The following is a 26,215-nucleotide window of genomic DNA, read 5'->3' as shown; positions in this document are numbered from 1 at the left end:
AATTGACATGACAGTATCTCATGGTTATGTGATAATACATCATAACTGGCAGAATTAAAGCAGTAATAAATAATAAAAAGCTAATATTTAAATACCATATCTTATATGTATAACAAAGTATCTCATAGTTATGACAAAGTATATATACATTTTTAAATATAGAATATTTTAAAAGAAACTCAAAACTATGGCATACTATCTTATAAGTACTTTCTTAACTTGTGAGACAATTATACTAATTATTAAAAAAAAGTTCATAACTGTGACTCAGAAAAATAGGAAACATATTTTATTAAAGAATTATGTACAATAATTATAAATCCCTGAAATATTATTCAAGGCTTGCACCAAGAAAGCAAAACAAACCGCTACAAACTGAGTCCCTGTAAAGCAAATTTGGTCAAAACGTTCATCACAAGCTACAAAAAGTTGAGCGTCGCAGACGTGGCAGGTTTGTCCGTGTGAAAAGCATCATCTATTATTTCCAGACTCCATTAAAACCAACATGCTGTTATTAAACCAAGGCTCTAATGGTGTAACTGGCACAGTACTGGTCTGACGGGGATCCTGAGCAGAGCTCCGGCCGCTGGTCACATGAGTCATTATCAACAGAAGAAACACATAAGGACAAACACTGTGCTTTCTTTTTCATACTGGCTATTAGATCCACTTACATGACTTAATATTTCAAAGTTTAATGAGCAGGAACATGAAAGAAGTTTGTACTGTTGATTATAGTTTGTGGAAATTCAGTTTTAGCTTCACTCAATGGAGCTTTTTGTTCATATTGACGGTAAGTGCTTAAACTGGATCAGAAGGCTCTTAGGAGTATATTTAAATGTTGCAGAGTACACAGAATAAACTGGCCAAGAAGGTAAACACAGCTGACATTTAAATACCGATAAATGTGCGGAAAGAAGGAACCACTATTTTGTTTTTTGTTGTTTTTTGGCGTAAGCTCAGTTCATCAGCTCTAACTGATTCACATTCAGTTGCACACAGTAAGGCAATGTGTGTTTGACAGGAGGCATGTGCGCTTTCATGTGATCCCTCCAAGTCGCAGAGCTCTCCAGGTTAATTAAAGAATAACACACACACCTTCTGCCCTCTAAACAGCACTTCCGTTCAGCCCCGCGTACTTTAGGCCTGTCAGGTTGTTGCTGGAGGAGCGGACGTCTTGTGGTGGGTTGCCAACTTCAAACACTTCGTGGATGGCTTTTCGAAAACAATGGAAGTTGTACTCTATCAAACCTGCAAAGAGGACAAAAAAGTCATTTAAAGCATTTAATTTCAAAAGGTGAAAGGAAATCTTGCTAAGTAAAATAAAGTGTCCAAAACTCTACACGCCGGCTAAACGTGGGTGTAAAAAACACCAGTTCAGTGAGGACAGAAAGCCAAAACAGATAGAAAAATATGTTCCATTAAAGTTTTGCCAGCTTAGAAGTCAGCTCATAACTCATTTTTAACTTTAGCCACTTTAGAGTTGGCAGCTTCACGCTTCAATCAGACATTTAGGACATCCTATGTAATCAAAGCCCGATCTACTGATGCCAACTCAACTGTTTACAAAATCCCAAACTACTCACCTTTCCTCTCAAAGCTCTCCTCTCTGAGGATGCAGACGAGAGCGAGGAACTTAGTGACCTCTTTCAAATAAAGCACTGTGGTGTTGTTGAGCTTGATGATTGCCATAGACTCCTTGTCATAGGCACAGCCACTACCATCCGCCATCAGCCTGCCAAGAAGAAGAAGACAGAGAGGAACCTTTAAAACTTTCAACTAAATGATACAATCACTGCCAACACAAATATAATTCTTCTCACCCGTATATGCAGGAGACATCAATGACAACATCTATCATATCACAGCAGAGTTCGTAGGACTGCATGTCCACAGGAGAACTGTCTGTGGCGATGTAAATCTTGCTAACAACATCAAACAGGAACGCTTTCTCGATCCCAGAGTGCTGTAAAACACAAAGGTTGTTAATACGAGACGGTGCTAGAAGGACACACTTATTTCTGTAATTAAACGTAACAAAAATGAACATACCGATATGAAAATGTTCAAAAGGTTCTCCAACGTTGGTAACTGAGGAATGAGCTTCTGGACAACTTTACTGAAGGCCTCAAATATGGAGTGGTCGTAGATGCTGGTTAGGTAGAAGCTTAGGAGGGAAAGTAGGAGAGGAGAGTAAGGACACAAAAATACAGTGTCAACAAACAAGTCTCGGCTAACACTGCAAGATGAAATATACTAATCCAACAGTTTCACAGTGAACATAAACTTAACGCTATACCTGAAATGTCTGACATCACCAATTATACAATATCGAAATTCATTTAAAAGTTCATTAACTGATTTAAGACCACTTGAGGGAAGCAGGACAAACCAAAAAAAAAAAAAAATCAACAAATAACAGTTTATGCAGACAATTTTTTAAATAAAAGCATTGTGCCTTTTAGTGCATGTTGTCGTGCACTGCGCTCATACAGCAGTTACAGCTGATAACACCTCACCGACCTATGGCTTTGTCACGGAAGTGTAGTGTCCACCCTCCAATTCCCCCTCTGTTAAAGACTGTTTGCTATGTCAACACTGTTGCACTGTTAGCACCGTTGCGGCTGCAAGCGACCGGCTAAGCCATCGTCATGTTGAGAGCCGTGTGGAGGCTATAGAAATGCTTTTAATTTCAAATTTAGATACAGAAGGTACAGAAGGTAATGTCACACGCTGATAGCGAAATTACCATCTATCTAGTGTTTTAGTAGAGCACATACAACTTCCATCCTGTTAGACAACAATCATAAAAGTTATATTACTAGAACATCCTAGAACACTACCTTCTAGGAGTGATCTGCAGCTACATCTTGCAGCTACAGTATCTAATCTGTGCAGACGTGTCAGACACTCACCTGAGGTGAAGCTTCTCCAGACCGGCGTCGGCAAGATCATCGTTGGCCCGCTGATGAATGTCTCTTTGTGTCTCTATTTTGTGGTCGTCTGACAGACCGTCTACTTTATGGATGAACACCTCAAAGTTGATGTCTGGATTCACTTTGTAGGCTCTGGATACGGTGAGATGTAACCGCCCGAGGGCCTCGACGTAGTCATCCTAACAACAAGGAAAAGTCCTGTGTTAATTCATCTCGCACAGGAAGCCTTTAAAAATGACATTCTTCTTCTTGGGTTTAAACTAATGTCATCCTACCTGAGCATCAATGACAAAGATCAAAGCGCCGGTCCCGTTAAAGATCATCTCGCTGTCAAACGAGGGGTCGAAGAAGTCCACCTGGCCAGGAAAGTCCCAGATCTGGAAGTTGACAAAGGAGGTGCTGGAGATGTCGTCCTTGTAGATTTTGTTGGTGCTCTCTAGAAACAGTGTTTCGTTGGGTGACATCTTGTGGAAAACAACCTGGTGAGAGGAGCAGGAGGATTATTGTTTTGGCCAATGTTGTTATACCTATTTCATGTCTCCCTGTTGATCCATGCTGTTCCTGAAGTTCCCCCCATTTGTCCTGTTTCTGTAACGCGACAGTCATCCCCAAAATAGATAAATAAATCTTTGCTCTTGCCTGCAGTGCTATTTATCAACCTAGATTGTTTTTATGTGTTGCCGAATGTTGGAAATATCAACCATAGAAATGTGGTGCTTCTCTCCATTACAATGGAACTATATGGCACTCAGCTTGTGGTGCTCAAAACACCACAAAAAAATACATTTGAAAGACTCAACAGTAATGTCTCTTTCTATAAATCATGAACTGGTTACTGAAATGAATCCACAGACCTTGTTGTGAGCAGTTTCATGTAGGAACTTGAAAGAGACAATGTTGCTGACAATGTATGCTGTTAACAAATCACGATGAAGAAAGGTTTGTTGGTCATGATTACAGCCAGCTTATCAATTACAGCTAAGCAAAACTAATGCAACAGTCCTCCAATAAATCCTGACTTTATGAAGGTTATCAAGTTCAGATTTAGAGTTGTTGATTCAATTTTACTGTAATTTGAGATGCAGTGGAACTGTATCAGGAAGTGTTTATAATATTTCAACCACCCCGTTAATATCGATGGAGATAAATAAAATACTGGAAAACACCTTTCAGCATTTAATTATCTACATGGTATGTTTCTAGATTTAACACTGGATGTGTGAATGTTTATTAACATGGAATTATTCTGGACTGCTGGTTTTGCACATTACCATAGCACTACCCTTTGCACTACCCTCATTCCCACTTTATCAAAGTGTTGCACTGTAACTTATATTGCTCATAATACCCTAACAGGAATTTCCTGCGGGATTAATAAAGTTATTTACTATCATTGCACATACTGTACATGTCTCTTCACAGCAAAACAACTACAGCCTCCAAAATGATAATTCAATTGAATCAACAGATTCTAAACACATTTAACATCCAATCCTTTGTAAAGGAGGGATGTATTTGAGGACTGTTTTATCAGCTCTGGGCAGGTTGACCTAATAAACAGATAGCTATGCTTTGCATTGCTTTATCTCACATCCCTGCGATTTACCAGCTCCCTTTGTGGTGGTGGGTTTCAGGTAGTTTACCTTCTGAATAGAAGACTTGCCACTCCGCCTCAGTCCCATCAGCAGTATCCTCGGTTTGTCAGCTGAGGTGGAGCTCTCCTCCATGTCTGGCTCCTCCACCCCGTAGCCAAAACTTTTAGGAAATGACCCCACAACATCGTAACTCTCTGTTAGCGCAGGCTCATCATACTGAATGGACATCCTGTACTTCACTAGCGAGCCTGCTGTCTCTGTTATTTAGTAACACTGTCGTTAAAAGCCGGTCAGCATTTAAATGTTTATATAAGTGGCTAAATAATCCCTACAGGAATGTTGTTTATTTTCACGACGAGCTAGCATGGCTAGCTAATTAGCTAGCGGCTGTAAGCGCGGTGTTAATATGTTAAAATGCCACGTGAGGCCGTAACGTCACCCCACGAGATTTAAGATGAGAGTTACCAAGAGCTCAATTAACCATGATATCGGAAAATATATAATTATTTAAGTCCAGAAAACAGGCAGGGTCACTACAACACGGTTAGTCACAAGTTAGACGTTTCATCCTCTTAAATCTGATTGGCTGTTCGCTCAAAGCAGAGTCATGTGACTAGCAGTCCCACGAAACAGAAGCAGGAAGAACACAAACAGTGAGTAATGTTTTTGGACATTTAACGTTACTGGTATACTGTTTTAGAACACTAATAAGGCTTTACATGCTTTTTTAAATATGAGTGTGGTTTTTAACATTATCCATAGCATGAATCTACATCTGCATGTTTCAGAATGCATCTAATTATTGATTCATTCCATGTTAATGTTCATTGATTCGTTTACGTTAGTTATCTTGCTCGAGCTCTCTTCCCGCATGACTCTGCACTGATTAAAAGTATTTTTGGGGTTAATTCATTTTTTTCAGCCTTGTTGTTTTCCTGAAATATCTGCGACAGTCTCTGTGCAGTAATGACTACTTAAGAGCATTGTAAATACCAGGAAGTGATTCAGCTTAGTTTCTGTTCTCACTGCCATTGTTACTGTATTTATCCATTTAACTTTATATTGATGTATATTATTAGGACAAACAGAGACCAATACAAGTAACAAGGTTGACAAAAACTGCATTCACACATCTATTTTTAAGTGATTGCTTAATACAAAAGTATGATGTATTAAACTAAAATCAACAAGAAGTATTGATTTTGATTGAATATTGATTGATAGGATCTTTCAATAATACGATAAGTTAAACTTTGATTGATCCCCACAGGGGGAATTTGGTTGTTCCAGCAGCAGCACAAGAACAGCAATACAGATAAATAGAAAAAGGAAAACAATAATTAAATAATAAGATGTATATTAAATAACTAAAATAAGAATAGAAACAAAAGAAATAGAAAACTATGCAGAGCATATGGGGAGCATATGGAACTGCAATAGCAGCACGGTTTACAGCCATCTTTTCTTATTAAGTTAACAGTGTACACAGCACTGATACATTGATTAAATAATGGTACTTAGTGTTTGTCTGTATTAATATATATATTTTTATAATGCATGTATTGGACTTGAAATATTTTACAAGATGAAAGATAGTAATATAAGTAAGATAACAATCTTTATACATGTTCAAACTGAACAAAGTGCTATTGGATATTATTCCAATGGCACATTATTAAATTGCATGTACAGAAAATAAACCATAAACCATGTGGGTAACTGGGGTTAAGTTAATCTGTGATGGCTCTAGTTGTTTAGGTCTTGCAGAGTTATGGCTTGATAAAATAATAGAAAGTGAAGAAGGAGGAAAGGTAATTATGTATTTCGCAACACAACAATGCACACTTTGACCCCCTCTATGTTTGTTTCAGGATCCAGGATGACAGCGGCCCTCCTGTGTTTCCTGCTGGCTGGTCCAGTGCTGCTGGTTGCTGGAAGCCCAGTTTATAAATCCAACAATGATACCGTACCACTGGTGCTGTGGCATGGGATGGGTGAGTGACCGTGTGGCCAGTCCTTATACTGAAAAGCGAAAAAAAAAGCCATTACATTTACCTTAAGGGAGTTATCTAACTTCTGAACTTGAACTTCTGAACAAATCCGTTTTTTAGGACTAGAACTATTTATTTAACCCTTTAACATCCTTTACTGTGATGACATTTTCTGCACTATATAATGCACATGTTACACTGATAACTGGAAGGATCCTCATTTTAATTGCATACTGGTTGGGAAAATACAGTCAGGGGAAGTGAAAAGAACCCAAACACTTTCTCTTCTCCTTTAACAACCAGGTATCTGTGTTTTATATGTTTAGCAGACGTTAATGTAAGCCATATATTTCAGATAGAGAGCTTGTGTTTATGCACATCCTTCTTTAATAAGACTGCCGTAGATCTATATATTTTATTTCTGTCAATTAATCCAATTAAAAGACAAACACAAACAATTACTCAAACAAGAATAAATACTGCACTTGGGGGGACTATTTTCAGCAGTGGATTAATACACATGTGTTGCTCTTCTGAGGACAGCACAACTATGTATTTGGGACTCAAAATAAACAACAGTGCCCACGTTAATGTTAATGGTTGAACATGTCCCCCAGTCCAATAGTGTGGCTCTTTTTATACGTTTAGTATTTTGGTGGAGCTCTAAGGCACAGATGAATAAGATATATCAGGCTTTGGCTACAATGACTGTACTTGGTTTTAACAAACACCACATGTTCTACATACATCACCACCTTACAGTGAGTCAAGTTTAGCTAAATGGTTGAAATGATAATAAAGTAAATGTTCATGTGTCCACCAGGCGACAGCTGTTGTAACCCGCTCAGCATGGGGAGTATAAAGAAGATGATTGAGGAGGAGGTCTCTGGCATTTATGTGCTCTCGCTGATGATCGGGAAGAATGTGGTTCAGGTACTTTTGAACTGAAAGACTTACATAATCCTAGCTAGTGCCAAACCTCTTATGAAGGAAAAGGTTAACGTTGTGTCTAGTTACTCGTTAATTCTAAAATGGTTACTTTGCTGGAGAAAATAGGATCTGCGCTATTTTTATTGTCCTTTTTAACAGAAACGAAGCTTTACACAAACAATAAACAGTGGCCAAAAGAAATAAACCTCTGACATGGATCCATGACATACTGTATGAAATACAGAGCACATGATATATATCTGATATACTCCTACATAATTGCACACTCACACACTGTCACAGTCGTCAGTGATGCATCAAATAAAAAAAAGGAAAAATAAATAATAATTTTAAATGTTTAATCATTTTTGAGATAAAACATAGACCTTTTATATTATTTTTCTGTTTTGCGCATGTATTTTGTAATGAAAAAAGGCAGAGCTCCATTCATATATATGCTTCATTCATGTTTTGTTTTTTATGTTTCTCGAGCTAAAAGGCAATACTTTAAGTTCAGTAACAAAAAAAAATCATTATTCAATTTCTGCAAAGGTACATACATTAATTTACTGCCATTCTACTTTTCCTCTTGCACTAACACATAATACGTATGAACATATGACATGTTGACATATGACATATGACATGTTTAGCCAGAATATCACATGTGAACCAAACAGTCATACAGCAGCTGTGATTGATACATCCACATGACGGGCAAGGATTCCTATTCTGTGATATTTGCAGTGCCGTTGGCACAAGTTACATCAGGAGAGTAGCTCTTTTACAACTCCACTATGTCATTTCTCAGTGTTAATATTCATAGCAAACCGGCACAACTCTGCTTTGATGTATCGTAACACCGTGACTGTATCTCTCAGCTCTTCTCCTCATGGACGGTTCTCGTTTTTACTTCTTTTAATCCGCCTGTCATGCTTTGAGCTTTTCATGTTTCTCCTCCTGCAGGACACAGAAAATGGCTTTTTCATGGATGTGAATGAGCAGGTGTCCATGGTGTGCAGTCAGCTGGCCCAGGACCCAAAGTTGAAGGGAGGATACAATGCCATGGGCTTCTCCCAGGGAGGACAGTTTCTGTATGTAACTACTGTTCTGGACACTGAATGGTTTCGTTATGTGAATGTGGTAGAAATTGGACGTCTTTGCTTGTATGGTTTCCCTTCTTGCCTGATTTTCCTGCAGAGTGAGTGAAATACCGATGTCTCAGAGAATAGTGTGATATGAAATGTTGAGCTTTGAGTCCAGGGCTTTATTCTCAGTTTGCGGCCTCTGTTGCATGTTTTCAGTTTCATTTTTCATGACAACAATGAGGAAGCTTGTGTTGATTCTTCCTGCTTCCTCTCTCCACAGAAGAGCCGTGGCTCAGCGCTGCCCCTCTCCACCAATGAAAAACTTGATCTCCATCGGGGGCCAGCACCAAGGTAACATTATTCAAAAACCGAAACGCCACGATTAAGAATGCATCAATGAACCTCACTGTTGCACTGGATGACATGTTCCTTCATCATAATGAACGTGGGCACTGTAGTTTATTTTTTATTCCACATACACCGTCCTGCGTTATTAAATACTCACTAGAGCACCATAATGTGTATTAATCCGCGGTTGAAAATACCATTTGTGGAAAAATACATTGCCCAACTGTTTAATGGAATTATTTAGCCTATTTTAGGAATTCAATTATATATTGTTGTGACTACTTTTTAAATATTTTCATCCACACTTGGAACAAATGGGCTTGGTTTTTAGTTCCAAAGATACAAAGAATTGCCATGAAGAGGTTGGAAGAGATAGTTTTAGTCTTTTCATGGGACTTGTTGGCAATAAGACTTAGTATAGTGTAGATTATGAATCATCATCACAAACTGTCTTGACAAAATAATGTGTGTGTTTTTCAATCCTCAGGAGTGTACGGGCTGCCCAGGTGTCCCGGAGAAAGCTCCAACATCTGTGACATGATACGCAAAGCTCTGAACAATGGAGCTTACACCGACTTGGTTCAAAAGCAGTGCGTTTCTTATGATGCCGATGTGTTTAGTGTTCTTGCTATTGTGTGGTTATCGTCACTGCTGTTGCTGTAGCACTGACTGGATGTTGTGTTTGTGGTTATCAGCTTGGTTCAGGCCCAGTACTGGCACGACCCCTTAAACGATGGCCTGTACAAGAAGCACAGCCTCTTTCTGGCCGACATCAATCAGGAGAGGGTCAGTATGCATTGCAGAAAATTCTGAAAGCTAATGCAGTTTGCATTGATGCACAATTCATCACGGTTAGTTAGTCATTGGGGGACCAGCTTGTAAGCATTTGCTATTGTGGGGAATTAATACCTTTTTATTCTGGAAAAAAGTAGTTTTGAAAAAATAAACGCATGTTTAGGTCCATCTGTTTTTTCGCGGGTTATTTAAAGGGGACATTACATGCTCATTTTCAGGTTCATACTTTTGGGCATGAATATATACCTACACATTATATAGTTCAGTTGAGAGGTTGTTCAAACTCCTTGTGAACATTGCTGCACATTCAAATATTTATATTTTTTAAGTCTGAATCTAGTCTAGGCCATAATCATATTACTCAATATAGATTTTTATTAATCTTTTTTTTAAAGGCTGTAAATGAGACTTACAGGAAGAATCTTCAGCTGCTGGACAAGTTCGTCATGGTCAAGTTCCTGCAGGACACGGTGGTGGATCCTGTCGATACAGAGGTACTGAACACACACACTCTAAATGGTAACCTCTATATGCCTGTTTCACTGAATACAATCACAAACGGTCTTATTTTTTTGCGGTAGTGGTTCGGCTTCCTGAAAACGGGCCAGGCCAAAGAGACTGAAACTCTACAGGAGAGCGTTCTCTACAAAGAGGTAACGTGTTTATTGTTTATGAGGAAATAGTATGATTGGGCACTGAGGATTGCAGTGTTGGAAGAAGTACTCAAATCTTTCACTTAAGTAAAAGTAGCAATACTAAAGTGTAAAAGTACTCTGCTGCAGGTCAAAATATACTTAAAGCAGAATGGCACATTACTGAATAATAGATTTATAATTATTGATGCATTAATGTGTGCATCACTTTAATGTTACAGCTGGTAAAGGTGGGTCTAATTAAACCACTGTGTATATTCTCATAATTTATTGTTTGACATTTTATCCTTGCTCTTAAAGTTAAAAAGATTTAAAGTTAGCTAATTCTTCCAGACACTGTGGTACAGTATCCTACACCAAGGACTGCCTTTAGACTTGAGTTTCTGAGGATGTGAAGCTGAATGTCTGTCTCCACATGTAGGACCGTCTGGGCCTGGCAGCGATGGACAAAGCTGGAAAGCTAGCTTTTCTGGCAAGCCAAGGAGACCACCTGCAGTTCACAAGAGAGTGGTTCCATGCAAACCTGCTGCCTTATTTGCACTGAAACACTTCAGTCAGTCATAGAGGAGTAAATCTAACTAGACTTCACCAACTATTCTGTTTCAGGAGTAATAAACTTCCAGTCAATAATAAAAGCTTGCTAACTTGAGCAGGAATGCAAAAAGCACATCATTCATTCCTTTTGCACTGATCACTTGTAGTATTTTGTTTTGTTATGGTAACTTTAGCAGCAATCTTTTTTAACTGCATTGCCAATACAGTTATTTCCCCTGTTAGGTGTTCTGATTAGGTGATATAGTTGTCAGAAATGTTGAATTGAGACTTTTTTGTTCTTATGTATGTTATTTAAATGAATGTGTACAGATTTCATTTTAAATCCAATAAAGACAAACAGAGAGATGCTTTTTATTGCAACATTTTTTAATGATGTCTCCAGTACTAATGAGCAGAATTCAGATGTTTGGACCCAAAAAAATTTGAGGTAAAAAGAATAAAAGAGACAACATAAAAGAAAATTCAGCGAAGAGCTTCAAGAGCTGAAGACAACCAGAGTGCCGACGCAAGCTATGAGCGAGTGGAGAGACGGCGATTGGCTAATATTTTAAGACTTTTTCGGTAATTGTGAATATCTACAGAGATGGTCAGAGCAGATATTTCCAACCTAGAGACTGAGGTGTAGGTGAAGCTCTTAACAGTGATTCTGCCTTCAATCTTTCTCTTCCACGTTGTATCAACATCTCTTTGCTCTTTATCGCAAACATTTTCTTACATGTCTCCTTTATGTGGAATGTATTTATTTTTTTTATTTTTTTTTAATACTTGGGAATGTCCTATGTGTGGGTTAAATGGAAATCACATGGAATGATCATCTTCCTGCTATTTTAAATGTTCCAACGTCATCTAGATGGAGTTTCATGATGTGCACACAACTTGTTTTTACACCTTTTTCTGTGAGAAGGCTGAGTTTTCTAATTTTTTTTCATATTATTATCCACTATGAATGTTAATATTATTATAGTCATGATCAGCAGAGGTGATATGGATGCCATTATCCTCTTTGTTTGACAAGTGCTTCACCAGTGGATTGCATATAATGGAACAGAAACCTACCAGCCTCTCCTGACCAGGAAGAGGAGAAACTATAGCCTGTAGCATCGTTAGCGTATAGCCTGATTGGCTTGCAGAGGAATCACTATGCCTGTTCTCATGTTGGCTATTCTACATGTTAAATTTAGCGTAGCATTATCCAGATAGATACAAGTCATTGTACAGAGCATCCCAGCTATTGGCAAAACTCATGAATGTTTTTGAAAAGTGCTCACAGGAAAAAATAATTTGAATGACAAGCCGCTCCCTGCTGATTGGCTGGAGGATATTGCTCCAGATAAAAGCGAGCAGTCCTCTCATTGGCTGATGGAAGGGGACAGCTTAAGCTGTGATTGGCTGATAAAAGGAAGGAGGGAGAGAGATATAACGGATGAGGTCCAAATATCAAGTCTACAGTGTGAGAATTAACTGGTGGGGCGGTCGATCAGTCAGGAAGGCATTTGCAAAAAAAAAGGGGTGGGGGTGGTGTTGAGGAGGGGCGGCCATTTCATATGCTGCCCGCGTCTATCCGGCGATCTCAGTACATGTGGTAACAAGCTTCTTGCCGTCCCAGACGGTCTTGAACTGCTCAGGAACAGGGAGCTCAATCTGAGAGATGGGAGAGAAGTCACATTGAAAACCCAGTTTTAAATGTTTTAGCGCCATCGAGGATATGGCTGGAGAGACTCTACATTTTTCTTATTCCAAATATAACTCATGAAAAGACCATAACCAAGAATGAATTTGTATTTCAGCACTTTCCCACTTCCCTAACCCGTCTGTGGCTCTTAGATCCAAAATCTTTGGTTTCTACATGTACATAGTATTTTTGTTTTTTAAAAAGGGAAATTTCCTAAAACAGCTGTAGTTTTCAGCAAATGTTGCTCAAACAGGAAGTAATGCATTTGCTGGGGACTACTTTCATGTGATGCACAACGGCCCAAAAATCTTTTTTCCAAAACACAAATCATTAGGAACGGAGAGGCTCTAAATCTGTTTCAGAGTATCACAAACAACCCAAAATTACATCAGGACCTGATCCATTCAAGAAAATGTGTCTAAAAATGTATAAGCCATGCAGACGATATGTGAGGAGCAAACAGGAAGTCAGCTGGAGACCAACTCTAATGAGCATGCTCTTTGGGCCCCCTGGTGAATTTTTTTTTTCCCCCCTTCATATGCACCCAATTTAACTTTTACAGTAGGAAAGGGGGCGCCATCTTAGAAGATGGTATCTAGTGCTCCTTAATACATCTATGGTATTAGCAGGACGTTGTTTGTGGGGTTGACTGAAAACTTTGGTGCCTACGGTTGAAGGAACATGACACCCATTGAAACACTGTGGCTCATTAATGTGTTTTATAGTTTTGGGACAAAAATGGAGCTGTATAGCAGAGGGGAATACAATACTGTATATTAGGTTTTGATACAAAGACAATGGTCATTGTGCCATCAATTCATTTTGGGTTTTGGTCATTTTATGGGATTCGTGGACTGTAACAATCGAGTCAAATTTTCCTCCTGAAATACTCACATATTCTCCGTCTTCGTTGGGTACCAAGACGTTCATCTCTGAGCTCTTGGCGCTGACGATCTCGCAGCTCAGTGAATCTTTGCTCAGGTAGACATGGCAGCCGTCCGTCTTGTTGATGGAGATAGTGGGGACCTTACCCATGACCTGGATACAAAACCGCAACAAAGAATCATGTAATAGCTGCTGATTAACTGTATTGTTGTTAAGAAAAGCTGGATTCCTCTCTGCCATATCTGATGGGACACACGTTTCTCTGCACTGCGGCCAAAAATTGAGCAGCCTGCAGTGTGCAACTACATGAATACAAAGCAGGGCTTAGCAGGGCCAGTAAAATAGCATTCTGCTATTACACTGCATGGTTGTTACAGGATTTTTTTGATTTATTTTTAAAAACACACCTGGATCTTGATATCCCTGCAGTTGATGATCTCTACGATGCCCACGACATGATCAAACACCAGGCCCAGTTTCTTACAGTTGTCTGATGGAGAGAAACAAACACATACTTAGAGGTCAGACGTCAGCATGTCATACAACCGGCCAGAGTCTGTCTTTGGTAAATAAATATGATCTGTTCTACCATCTATCACACTGGCCTTCAATATAATATCATTTTTTAAAAATGTAATAATCCAAATTACCTGCACTCATTGTCCGACTTCTTTGTCAAACACGTATTGGTTACCAACACTGTACAATTATTTCATCATGAACGGATAGAGTGTCAGTGCTACAGACCTAAAAGAGCCATTGTGGATTTTGTTACTCATTTTATCATTATTTGTCCTATTTCTATTTGGGGGATAATCACGCTATAGACTTTGGAGAATAGGTTGCAGGCTACAACTGTGGTTTTGAAAGCCTATATTTGTTTACTTCTTTGGAAATTGGCAGCATTAAAAGTCGGCAGAATTAGCCATTAGCAGTTCATGTTTGCAAATGTACCAATGGATGTAGAGACAACTCTCACTCTATCACTTTGTCACAACAAAAAACTTAAAAATCGTTCTAAATTCTTAAGCTACAAGTTATGTGTACTATAGGATTTATTTATCTCAAACATCTGGCTCAGAAGATTCTGACCAGTGAGGTTAACCACCTTTTAACCCTTACCTAAAGTGATGGAGTTGATTTTGTTCTTGACCTGCAGGGTGCTCTTGTTACACTTGTAAGCATAAACCACTTGTTTCAGCTCAGTGTCGTTGATCACCAGGTCCTGTGCTCCCTCTTGGTTCTCCTGCAGACGGAAAGAAGAAAAAAAAAAAAAAAAGTTGATGAGAGAATATGAGATGGAGTTACTATAAAAGGCTAGCTATTAAATAAAAATGTAAAAAGGTAATTCAGGTTCAACGACTCATTCTGGTAACTTACCACTTTCCACTTCTTGCCATCCAGCTCAAACACAGGGGGCAGCGTACGGGTCGGGGTGGCCGCCGCAGCAGGTCGGGGAGTGGGGGAGGCGAAAGGTTTTGGCCCAGAACGTACGGGAGCGCTCCCACTCCTCAGTGTAGGATTCTTGTGGGTCTTCTGGTTGTCGCTCACATGCTTCAGGCCTGGATAGGTCAAGAAAAGAGGGAAACGCTTTGTAAGTCCCACAGTAGGACATGTCTCTAAATCCTCAGCTATGAAATGGTCTGTGATATTTGGTTTCTGAGCCTCACAGTCATCTAGAGCAATTAAGTGCATTTCAGTTCAATATTATTTATACTTGTCCTTCACTAAAATTCAAAAGGAAATATATGATTTCTGACTCCACACTGCACTTCAATTACTAAACATCTTTAAGAAAACTGAAATTGAACAAAAATGTAATATGATAGTTAAAGATTAAACTAAAATATTGTGCATCATACTATGAAAACTATGACCGTAAAGAAAGATAAAAAAAAAAACATCAACTCCTCTGATGCTCGTCACCTACCCCTGGTGATGTCCGCTCCCTGGTTGAGAGAGGCGAATAAAGCGTTACGGTTGGTATCGCCAGCATCTCCGCCGCCACCGCCAGACGATGCGCTCAAGTCCATGGGGGGAGGAGGAGGTCCAGGGGGAGGTGGGGGACATCCACCAGCAGGAGCCCTGGGGGGAGCTGCAGAGGCTGAAGCCATGGGACCCTGAGGTGGACAGAAAAATCTGAAATACTGCAACTGAGGCCAACTAATGTCACGGCATAAGATTCAACTGAGTTGTGCTTAGAAAAAGTAACAATTAAAAGAAATCATAACCAGATAGCAGTGAATACAAGTAGGAATTATTTACTTGTTCCCCTTAGAAACATAAGAATAAACGCCATTAACAGTTTTACGACTTAAAAATAGTTAGTTGGTTACGAGTAGATCCTGGATGTCTGCAGTACAGAGAGAGGTTAGGAGCAAACCTTCTGCGATGTTCAATATATCGCACGTAATATCGTAAAAATAAAACTTCTCACTGGAAAGTAGGTTAGTTGATTTACAAGTCAGAACAGTGTAGTTTTAACCTTCTAATTTTGATTGAATAGAACATTTGATTGGGCGTCAAAACAAATATGGAGATGGCCTTGATTTTGTTTGCATCACTTTTCATGCATCTTCATTGTATGCATTTTCCATGTGAGATGATTTCAAAGTCGCTCCTATACTAGCTTCAGCTCCAGCAAAAAAAAAAAAAAAAAAGTGAAAAAGGGACTTGGAGACACTGCCGCTTTCATTCAAAGGGACCGCCAAAATCATCACAAAGTAGCTGTGACTATATACCATGTAATGTGAAGAATTTGAAACCACAATGTGACTACCATGGCTATGTTACCTTTGAACAGATGTAGCATATCTAAGTATAACAGGAAAGGGGAAAGTTGACCGAGTTTATGACGAGTACCAAGCTTGCTCAACTGTACTGGAGCACAGAGCAAAGAGGGGGCGGGACTTAAAAATGGTTAACTTGCTCCTCTTGCCATAAACATATGTGATTAATCATTCGAGCACTTGACAGTTGCCCTTAAAAGGTTACATTTACACTTCACTGGTGGGTGTAAGTGGCTTGATAAATATGGTGTTATTGATATAACTTTTCTCCGTTGGCTCTTAGAGGGTTTTTCTTATGAGACTCACGCTCTTGCTCCAGGTCAGCCCGGTGGTGTGGTGCTGTTTGACATAGTTTTGCAGCTCAGTCCAGATGGAGACGTAGGCCTTCACCCAGTCCACATGTGTCTTGTCCCTGTGAGGAAGAGATGGAAAATGGCAATTCATATCTCAGCATTTTATTTTTCCTCCTCTAGATTTTTATTGTTTTTTTTCATCTGTCCTGTGTCCCACAGGAAATCAGACAATGTATGAGAACCTCCACACACAGAAACAAAACCAGAGATTAACTACTTAAAATAACATTTTCTAAACCAGCTTAACCACTAAGTCCAGATCTCACATTGTATAAACTTTGGATCCAATGCCTTGTATTTGTATACAGCATTCAATGCAGCAGAGAGCCCACTGACACATGGGGTGTTTCTGTGTAACTGCTCAGCATAAACTGGGTGATTTTATTCTCATTAATGTCTACGTTCCAACTTGACTTTAAATCTGACTCTAACTCTGCTCATTAACACAAAAGCTTTGAGTTCAGGTCTAAATACAGGAAGTCTGGCAGTAGCATGCGTCAGCGTGTCACGTGGAAGTGCTGACTCAGTAGAACTGAACTTTAAGAAAAAAAAAAAAAAAGAAGCCTGGAGGAAGGACAGATGGATGACAGATGGGTTGAGCAAGCTGCTTGGCTGCATATGAAAGTTAATCTGACCATTTTAGTTATCGAAACGTTACATCATTTATAAAACAAATGACGGCTTTGTTTTTTTGTTTTTATTTTTATAAAAGAAATTGCAAAAGGAGGCCCACTAGATTGTTGTCATAAATTTAAAATGAATGTGTTGCCAGCTTAACTGCAGAACATAATATAGCTTTACTTACTTTTCCTTGTATTCCTTGAGCACACGGTTGGTGTAGAACATGGCAGCATCCTGCATCTCTTTAACATAGGGGCATGGTTTAGGAGCCTGGGACACAAAGAAGAAAGGTAAACATAAAATGCATCCATGTCTTAACTGAGATTAAATTAAATACTATTGTTTGAGTGTGAGTTTTTGCATAAAGAAGGCAGAGAAAGCATGCCCTGCTCTCTCCAAAGTAAAAAAAGTAAAGCTTACAAATTAAAGAAATACTTTGACTTCAGCAAATATGCTCATCAGTTCTTGTGGAAGTTTGGAGAAATTGGAAGAAGTACAGAAGGTGGCACACTAAATATGAAGCTACAGCCAAATGACTATTGGCTTAGCATAAAGACTGAAAGCAGGGGGAAACAGCTAGTCTGGCTCTGTAAAAGTAACAAAAGAAATTGCCTTTATGCTTTGTTTTTTTTCCTGGATCAAACATTCAAGATGTAGAATGTTAACTATAGTTGCTGGTAGGGAGTTGAATATCGGATACCGTTGGACAGAGCCAGGCTAGCTTTTCCCCTCTGCTAAGCTAACCAGCTGCTGGCTCTAGCTTTATATTTGGCATACAAACATGAGTAGTAGTGATCTACTCAACTCCAAAGAATGAATGCATCCCTCATGTTTCTATGAAAACCTGATGTTTTATTCACAAAAATCAAAAACACCAACAAACAAAGAGTTAATCATCTAAACTGTAACAGTAAAGCTCTGTTGCTGGCTGCCATGTTACAGCCAAGAAACTGTCGCTCACCAGACAGCGATGACAGAATCAAAGAGCGGATTGTTTCCGGCCATTATACACTCATTTATCTGCGCGCACGCACACACAAACACAATCACTCGCTGTAACACACAAACAACGTTCCAAAAAGCTTCCCATCCTGCCCATTAACCACTGCCATCCCCAGTCTCACCATGGCAACCCATCCCAGGGCGGGCACGCTCTCGCTCACAGCAGAAAGGTGGTTGAACTGTGGCGAGGTGCGGTTCTGCTCACGGAACCCCTGCACCTGCTGGATGGCTTTGGACACCGGCTGCAGGAGAGTCGTCAAAACCGCCTAAACAGGAGAGAGACATAAAGTTTCACTGTTAAAAAGGAATAACATTAACTAGCACATTTGATAGATTGTTTGCAAGTTTGAGCTCTATATTTATAGATTCAGTAAACAGTTTTCTTTTAATCTGGGGAGCTTTTGTGAACTGGTTACAAATGAAAAGCTCCTTTACAAAAGAACTGTGATTGGTCAACTTGGGCTGCTTGTATATTCTCAAATAAGTTCCTAGAACTGAAGAAATATTCTACTTTTCAGAAACAAATATCTAGCAAAGCCATCCCCATAAATAACAATGTAAACAAAGTTATCCTTTGTAGTAACAGTACGTCTCAAAGAATATGATCTCAGAACATCTAATTCTGCCTTCTGAGAAAAGAGCAACTGCTGTTCCTCCTTTTACACAGAGTTATTTCACCAATGCAAGAAATCTGCATATGAATGACATCCACTTTGGTTATATGAAAAAGTAGCACATGATTACAAATAGTTTTGATTCAACAGTTTGTTTGGACAGAATTGGGTCAACAACCAAACTTCAACCATACTGTACATGAAGCAAACCACTGGATCACTTGACAGTTATGTCTCAAGCCTGAAAGTGACAGGCACAAAAGATACATTTCACAAAGTTCTTTAAAATTGTACCAACATAGCGCTGTTACTCAGGGATGGGAGAAATGACAATTGCCTCTGATGCAATCCTAAAATCAAAGAAATATTCTTAACAAATATACCTTTGCTTTACCTTGGAGAACTTGGCTCCTGTTAACCCTTTGTATAAATCTAGCTGGAATGTAAATGTAAATATATAACAAAATAACATATAATAAATATAATAGGGCTTGAAACAGGGAGAAACAACACCATGACAGACAAAAGATTGAATGGGTTGCATGCATGAAAGACAAGAGATGAGCATAATGAATTATTCGAAGTTGATAAATCAATGCCGTTTGTTTAACTAAAGCAATTAAGCAACTGAGTGTGTTTAACTCACATCAGAGGGCTTCTGGGAGGAGGAGGCGGTTACGAGGAGTTGTCTCTGACTGGAGAATGCCTGCTTCATCATGTCTGCCTGGAAGAGAAGAGAGAGAGTTCATAATGTCATAACTGAAATAGAGAACAAACGATCATCCTGGTGTTCCTGCATGCCTTAGACCTTTTTACTAACAATTACATACAAACGAATGACAGACCTGCAAACTGCAAGTTTTGTAATTTAAAAAAAATAAAAATCTATAAAAATGCTACTCTTCATCAGCAGTAATCTAAGATATGTGTAATTTGTAGTAAATATGTAAAAAAACACAGACACTGACTGATCCCTTTCATGGTGTTACAGAGTGAGCTTGATGCTATAAATCCCTGTTAGGAGCTGGCGTTAACATGCATCTTGTATGATCCGATCACAAGTGGACATCTCTTAGCAGAGGTGTGTATGCACCCATCGAGCTTTGATCGCTCAGACCACATTCAGGTGGTGGTCGCGGCCGCATATGGACACATGGTTTTAGCAGTGTGTCGGACATGGCCTAGCTGTCACATCTAAAATGTAACTTACATGTTTCTGCACATCGCCCCCAATCTTCTGGCTGAGGGAGACGTACTGAGCCAGAGGACCATTGATGATCTGGTCATAGGCCTCCACGAACGCCGATACAGCTGCAGAGAAGAAAAACCAGGCATAAAAATGTATTTAAATATTTTGAAAGACCACGATATTGTTGATTGATGAAAAAAATAGTGATAGTGCAGCTACAATACAATGATGGCAAAGGGATTTGTTGATTTTATTTGTTGCGATAGCACTTATGTGAGATTTGCATTAACAAGTTTATCTGATTTCTAAACTAACAATTGTGAAAGATCAAAAGCCTAACAGTTCCCTTTAGGCTCAGCTTTGGTATCTTCATGTAAATACTTGGTTTATTGGACTTATGCATCATAGAAGTACTCTATGATATCTCACAATAATGACACTTGATCATTTACCTCCCCCAGCAGAATCTCCACCGCTGTCACCAGGTCCTGACATGGACTCCAGGCGACCAACCGCCACCTCCAGCCGCTGCACCAGACTCGCCAACTCAGCCATACCTGTGAAGGAGGTAGAGCAGTTATTGAATAGTAAAAAAATAAAATAATATTAGAATATGAATATTCTATTATGAAAAACAAAACAAAAAAAACATCTGTCGGCGTCGCGCGCACTGAATGCACCGCATGATGGGAGTCGAACAACGTCACTTTAATTTATTGACAACCCCACTGTCATTCAATACAGACATCATGGGATATTTGTACAATTTAAACAGCTTTCTATGCAGATCACGAGTCACTAAAAGCGTAGAAGAAACTTGTGGGGTCTCCGTCAGACGTGGGTGTAACGGAGTCAATGTGGACTGATACATTTAAAATAGTTTACCTGTTACCTGACACATGCGAGTCATGGACGGAAAAAAAGGCTTCTTAGAATGCTTTCGGTGGGGATCGGTTGAACGAGGAATAATTCAACAACAACCATAATGATTATTGCAGAGAACCTGGTCACAGAAAGATGACACCATGTCCTAACAGCAAGCGTACATTACAGCCAAAAGCTAGTAGGAAACTTTCATCCCTGGCGATCTCCCTCCAGCAAGCTTCCACCTTATTCACGTTTTTGTAGTGAAATGAGGAGGTATTGTACAGATAATTCCTCATTGACACTTGACCAATCAGCCCTTCCTTGTCCATTGCCAGGCTTTCAAAGCAAGCGACAAGAAAAAAAAAGTCAGCTCAGAACGGAGCGTTGAGCTGTGCAGTGAGGCGTTGCTCGCTGCCAGTTGGGACATGGTACCCAAATTAAATATATAGTCCAAACCTATGTGTTTTTTAAGAACGGTAATTACAAGTCATTTTTCACCAATTGTGACAGACCTAGGAGGAAGGTGGAAGCAGAGATGAGGCAGAAGCTAGAAGGTTTACTGGTTCCTGATCACACCATTAAGCAGCCATAGTTCATTCAAATCCCTTTTTTGTATTAGCAGCATTGTTATCTGCAACTACACGTGCTTCTTTTTATGTTTGCCCTAGTGTTTATATTTGAATCATCAAGACACATTGGTACTTTCTGTTCTAGTAGCCCTCTAATTGGGAACTGAATTTCTCATGGGACACAAGGTGAAGGCAAATGCTGCAATTAGAACTAAGCTACTTTGTTAGGATAACAAACAGCTTGGCTGTGGATGCTGGCTTTTCCTTTGGATGATTTAGTCCTACGCTTGATAATCAGATGTCAGGCTGCCCCAGATAAAAGTAACATTTTTGGAGATTCGTGGTGTCATCAAGTTTTGGGTCATAAATCCAAAGCAGTGATCTTACGTCGCACTGTTAGACACATCCACTGATGGCCCATTGATATTTTATTCTTTCCAGTTACAACCCGCTATTAATTCATTGTATAATTGACTAATCTCTGCAGCTGTAATGGTCACACAGCTTGTGACGAGATATCTACTGACTTCTCGTCAGCACCTTCATCTGTGAATTCTGACCAGGTGATTTATTTCCTTGAATTTTGTTCGTATAGGTTCTTTTTCCCCAGAGGTCTAAAAATGTCTTCTCCTTGATTTTCTTAATCATCTTAAGACCCCAATTTCTGGGACCACAGAGTCATCTTGCACGGTGTGAAAAAACTGAAAAAAAAAACAAAAAACTGCCAAGTTGCAATCATCACACAGCATGTTGAAGAAACTACACACACTGGAACTCACTTAACTGTCTCCAAAGTTTTTTTGTACACACAAAGTACTCCAGAATTCTAATTCCACCAAACTTTAACATGTGAATTTGCAATTTTGCAGAAACCTTGGTAGCAGAGTGGTTGCATGCCATGTCACTGCAATGTTGCAGGTTCAAATCCAGCCATTGGACCATTGTTGCATGTCTACACCTGTTTCTGTCGCCCAATATACACTGTGATCTGTCAAATGAAGGCTAAAAATGCCAGAAAAAGTCACATTCCACCTTTAGAGTGGTTGAGTAACGAAAAAGACGAATGGGTGTGTTGTAAGCAGGTCAGGGCTCGCTGAGGTATGTAGATCATTACAAGTCACTGCCGACTCTCTGCAGAGCGCAGTCCTGGCCTGTTATCCCAACTATGTCATTTGCAGATGCTTGTATGTTTCACAACACAATAATAAAAATTAAAAAATGTTGGCCAACAGCTACAGTCTAAACTTAGGAAGCACTTACAGAGGGAAAAAAGATGGAAACCACTGTGATAAACAAAACAGTGGCAATGTGTGCCAACATGCAACCTGATTACCCTAACTTACCCATTTAAGTACATGATTAACCAACTTCAATCAAGGTCTAGCATAATCTTACACTTACACACCTAATGAGAAAAGCTAACATTACATAAGACGGCTGTAACCTGACGCTGCCTACACCTGTGTGACTGAGGGCGCCTCCAGTCTCAGGTACTTACACTTGGCTGACGGTGAATAGATGCACACAGACCACTCTCACTGATGAGCCCACGGAAGGTAAACCTGCAGTGTCACTTTCACTACAGAGAGGCTGAACTAAATCTTTAGATATCTAATGACCGAAAGAGCACTTAGAGCTTTTGGCTGTGATCGATGATGAAACTAGAGGCACTTTCCTGTTTGTAATACAAGGGAAAGACGTTGTAGTTTCAGTACCAGTTGCCACTTAATTTGGATACATAAAAGCAGAGATGGGTATCAAACCTCAATATTTTTTGGTAGCGAAATGTCTGGTCAAATTTGTAATCTTGTTTACTTACTCTTTCATCAGATAGTTCCTGCTTTAAATCAGAAAAAAAGGCCAATTTGACATGGTTTTATTTTAATGTGCTTCTTGTGTTCAGACAAAAGGCAACATTTGAAAAATTTGACAAAGGGTTTTTGTAGAAAAAAAACTTTTCTTTCTCAAAATAGGTAACCAGAAAAATGTGAAATGAAACACTATCCGACATTCAATGCAAGCTTTTGGAACCAAAATCATAATTTTGTGTACCTTTTGTTGGATCAGATTGCTTCAGATTTGAATGAAATAACTGAAGTCATATCAACAGTGTTTCAACAGCATTATATTACTATGAGCCAAAAAGTTGACTGGAGCTACTGAAGGAGAGGCGGCGATAACTTTTCACATTTTAAACACAAAAAGAACAAATCCCTCATGATGGCCAGCAAAGTACTACTCTTACAGCAGATGAGTCAGACTGTTTCTAAATGCCTCAACTTCCCTTTTTCTGCCTCATTCATTCAGACCAAGCTGTATATTAATTTCTCCACAAGACGTGAAGATAAAATTAGATCATAGCAAGACACATAACATTTCTACCCTTGACCCAGATGTTCAGGGCTGCTACAGCTTTAACGCTATACCTGCAGGTATCAGTTATGTTTCCTGGTCTTGGCTGAGATATGACTCATAAGCAACACAGGAAGGGAGTGGCCCCTAAAAGGTGTATGCTATGTGGGAGCAAAAACAAGTACCTAAATGGACAAGTTGCTTTAAAAAACAACAACGGTACAGCATATGACAAACTGTTTATAATGACACTAACAAACTTTATCCGGTTCAGTTTAGATGCTGGAAAACATTTTCTAAAGTGCTCTAAAGCAAAGTGACTGCATATATTCAAGCAAATTGCTGACCATCGAGGAAACTCCACTGTCAAGAAAGTAAAATAAACTTTCCAGAGACGCAAGTGCAGATATAGCAATGATTAAAGATAGGGATCATGCCTTTCAAAACATTTCCTAAGATCTAAGCACTATAAAAAGGCAAAACTGGGGCTAAACGGTAACATCATAGGAGGAGCATGAAACTAAGGCAGTCCTTTAAAGTGGAATTTAAGAAAATGGGTTAGATGTGCATAAGCTTGGACCCTCATAGTTAAAAAGGAGTAGTCTGGTGATAACACTTATTTTATTGTCAACAATACCGACAGACCAAGACCAAAACGCTTGTATTCTACTGTGTATCCAATTCCTCAGTATTCAGACGTTTGAATATATCCTTTCAGACATCTAGAGCTCTGAAGGTACATTTACCGATTCTGCATTATAGCTCTTGCTGATCTTCCTCCAACATGTAAAATCCTGTCAACTGAATTCATAGCCCTACTTTTCTAGCCTTATGGCACAAATGCTCTGCACGAAGCACCATCAGCATGTAGGGACAGGGAAGTAGGTTAGGCCTATGTGAGGGTTTCTCTGCCTGGGGGCCAGACGTTCAGACATAAAGGAGTGTGTGTGTGTGTGTGTGTGTGTGTGTGTGTGTGTGTGTGTGTGTGTGTGTGTGTGTGTGTGTGTGTGTAGCCTTTTCTGGCCATTTGCATGGCATAAAGCAAAACCATACAGTTCATATCTTCTTTGTCGCAGAGAAAAAAGACCAAAGCAATGCTGAGGCGCTCCCTTCTTCGTTGGGCCCAGGGCTCCAACAAAGCAAAGTTCAAAGCCGCTGATGTTAATGAGATCACTGGGGTTTCAATCAGACGGCCTAGGATGCTAACTCGGCTAAAGCCAGCTAGCGGAGGGTGTTATAATCCCACTAACCAACACACCGCGAGCTACAAGGCAAGCCTCTGTTAACGGGGAGACGTCGAGGAGACAGTTTGACAGCTTGAGCAAACATACGTTTCCCTAAATAACGCAATCTTGTTCTGGACGGTTGCCTAATCGATGAGGAAGCAGTCTGCGGGGCTTACAAAATGTGTCAAAACACCACTGGCGACAACGAGAAAGCGAACAAACATGTTTATTTAAGACACTGAGCCTCGTCTGAGTCAACATGAACACAGATTATCTAGTTATTAGTTCGCCCCAATGGTACCCGTTATTCCTCCCTCCCTGTTGTGGAGTGACTGCAGTCATTTTTCGGCATTTCCTGGATTTATTTTCCTCACACACAGACACACACGAACACACACACACACGCGCGCGCGCACGCGCACGCACACACCCCTCCCTGTGTCGGCTATTGTAACTGAGAAGACAAAAAAATAAGTTTCCACATTTCAGAGAGCCAACGTCTCTGATCACAGAAAGAAGAAGTTTACCGAACGGACGCATGTATTTGAAAAATGCACGTCCGTCACCGGTTAAGCGGTACATGACGTGTTATGGACCCTCGGCTAGCCGGGTGTGTTAGCATCACAGCGAACTCAATCATTCCTCAATGGCTCGTTGCAGCTGGAAGAAGAAAGCGTCGCCTCGCGCTGCTGTCTATTCCGCTTCTTCACGCTTTAGCGAAACCTTTAAATGCGCAATAAAACCCCACATCGCAACAACTGCACGACACTTACCTGGTAAACTGGTCAAGCAGTGATTCGGTCGTGTATGTCACCGTGGGATTGTGCGGGCTTGCAGAGCAGACGACTGGGCTGTTTTTTTTTCTTCCTGTATGTCGGTAAATTTACCCAGCTGTCACCGCGCCGCGTTTCCGCCCTTGTTCGCGCAACTAATTCCTTTCCCATATAAGGAGTGTGAGAGGCAGAGGGCAGCTTTATGTTAGAAAAAAAGACGAAACAACTGCTCTCCTTCCTCATGATATGTCAGAAGGCCATGCAGCAGAGATATGTCATTGTGGTATTCCTTTCCCCAAAAAGACACAAATATCTCATATAAATACAGAATCTCCATCTACAGGCATGTGCTGTTTGCATGATTACTGAAGCATCGTAGGGGCATGCTTGCACATGTGTGCTGGGCTGTCCT

General features: G+C 39.8%; 4 protein-coding genes across 4 annotated transcripts in view; 2 read left to right on the top strand and 2 right to left on the bottom strand.

The window, feature by feature from the left end:
- Positions 1-26,215, top strand: part of cldn35 (claudin 35) — a 242,449-nt gene that overhangs the window by 94,949 nt on the left and 121,285 nt on the right. The window lies entirely within an intron of this gene.
- Positions 283-4,761, bottom strand: rragcb (Ras-related GTP binding Cb). Its single transcript, XM_054606410.1, has 7 exons — positions 4,580-4,761; positions 3,212-3,415; positions 2,916-3,115; positions 2,053-2,167; positions 1,824-1,966; positions 1,587-1,735; positions 283-1,251 (listed from the first exon to the last, which is right to left on the bottom strand). Exons 1-7 carry the CDS (start codon positions 4,757-4,759, stop codon positions 1,109-1,111), a joined length of 1,134 nt encoding a protein of 377 aa, XP_054462385.1. The 5' UTR covers positions 4,760-4,761; the 3' UTR covers positions 283-1,108.
- On the top strand, positions 5,100-11,240 carry ppt1 (palmitoyl-protein thioesterase 1 (ceroid-lipofuscinosis, neuronal 1, infantile)). Its single transcript, XM_054606412.1, has 10 exons — positions 5,100-5,184; positions 6,403-6,525; positions 7,346-7,455; positions 8,419-8,546; positions 8,821-8,891; positions 9,376-9,478; positions 9,584-9,674; positions 10,079-10,177; positions 10,265-10,336; positions 10,758-11,240. The coding sequence occupies exons 2-10, from the start codon at positions 6,411-6,413 to the stop codon at positions 10,878-10,880; spliced, it is 912 nt and encodes a 303-aa protein (XP_054462387.1). The 5' UTR covers positions 5,100-5,184; positions 6,403-6,410; the 3' UTR covers positions 10,881-11,240.
- Positions 11,626-25,923, bottom strand: cap1 (CAP, adenylate cyclase-associated protein 1 (yeast)). Its single transcript, XM_054606407.1, has 13 exons — positions 25,804-25,923; positions 20,469-20,573; positions 20,038-20,138; positions 19,474-19,551; positions 18,336-18,479; positions 17,396-17,481; positions 16,544-16,649; positions 15,379-15,568; positions 14,829-15,010; positions 14,571-14,694; positions 13,856-13,938; positions 13,458-13,601; positions 11,626-12,532 (listed from the first exon to the last, which is right to left on the bottom strand). The coding sequence occupies exons 2-13, from the start codon at positions 20,569-20,571 to the stop codon at positions 12,449-12,451; spliced, it is 1,425 nt and encodes a 474-aa protein (XP_054462382.1). The 5' UTR covers positions 20,572-20,573; positions 25,804-25,923; the 3' UTR covers positions 11,626-12,448.

This window comes from Anoplopoma fimbria, chromosome 10, assembly GCF_027596085.1.
Source record: "Anoplopoma fimbria isolate UVic2021 breed Golden Eagle Sablefish chromosome 10, Afim_UVic_2022, whole genome shotgun sequence".
Lineage (NCBI taxonomy): Eukaryota > Metazoa > Chordata > Actinopteri > Perciformes > Anoplopomatidae > Anoplopoma > Anoplopoma fimbria.
This window is presented reverse-complemented; position numbering and strand designations above follow the sequence as displayed.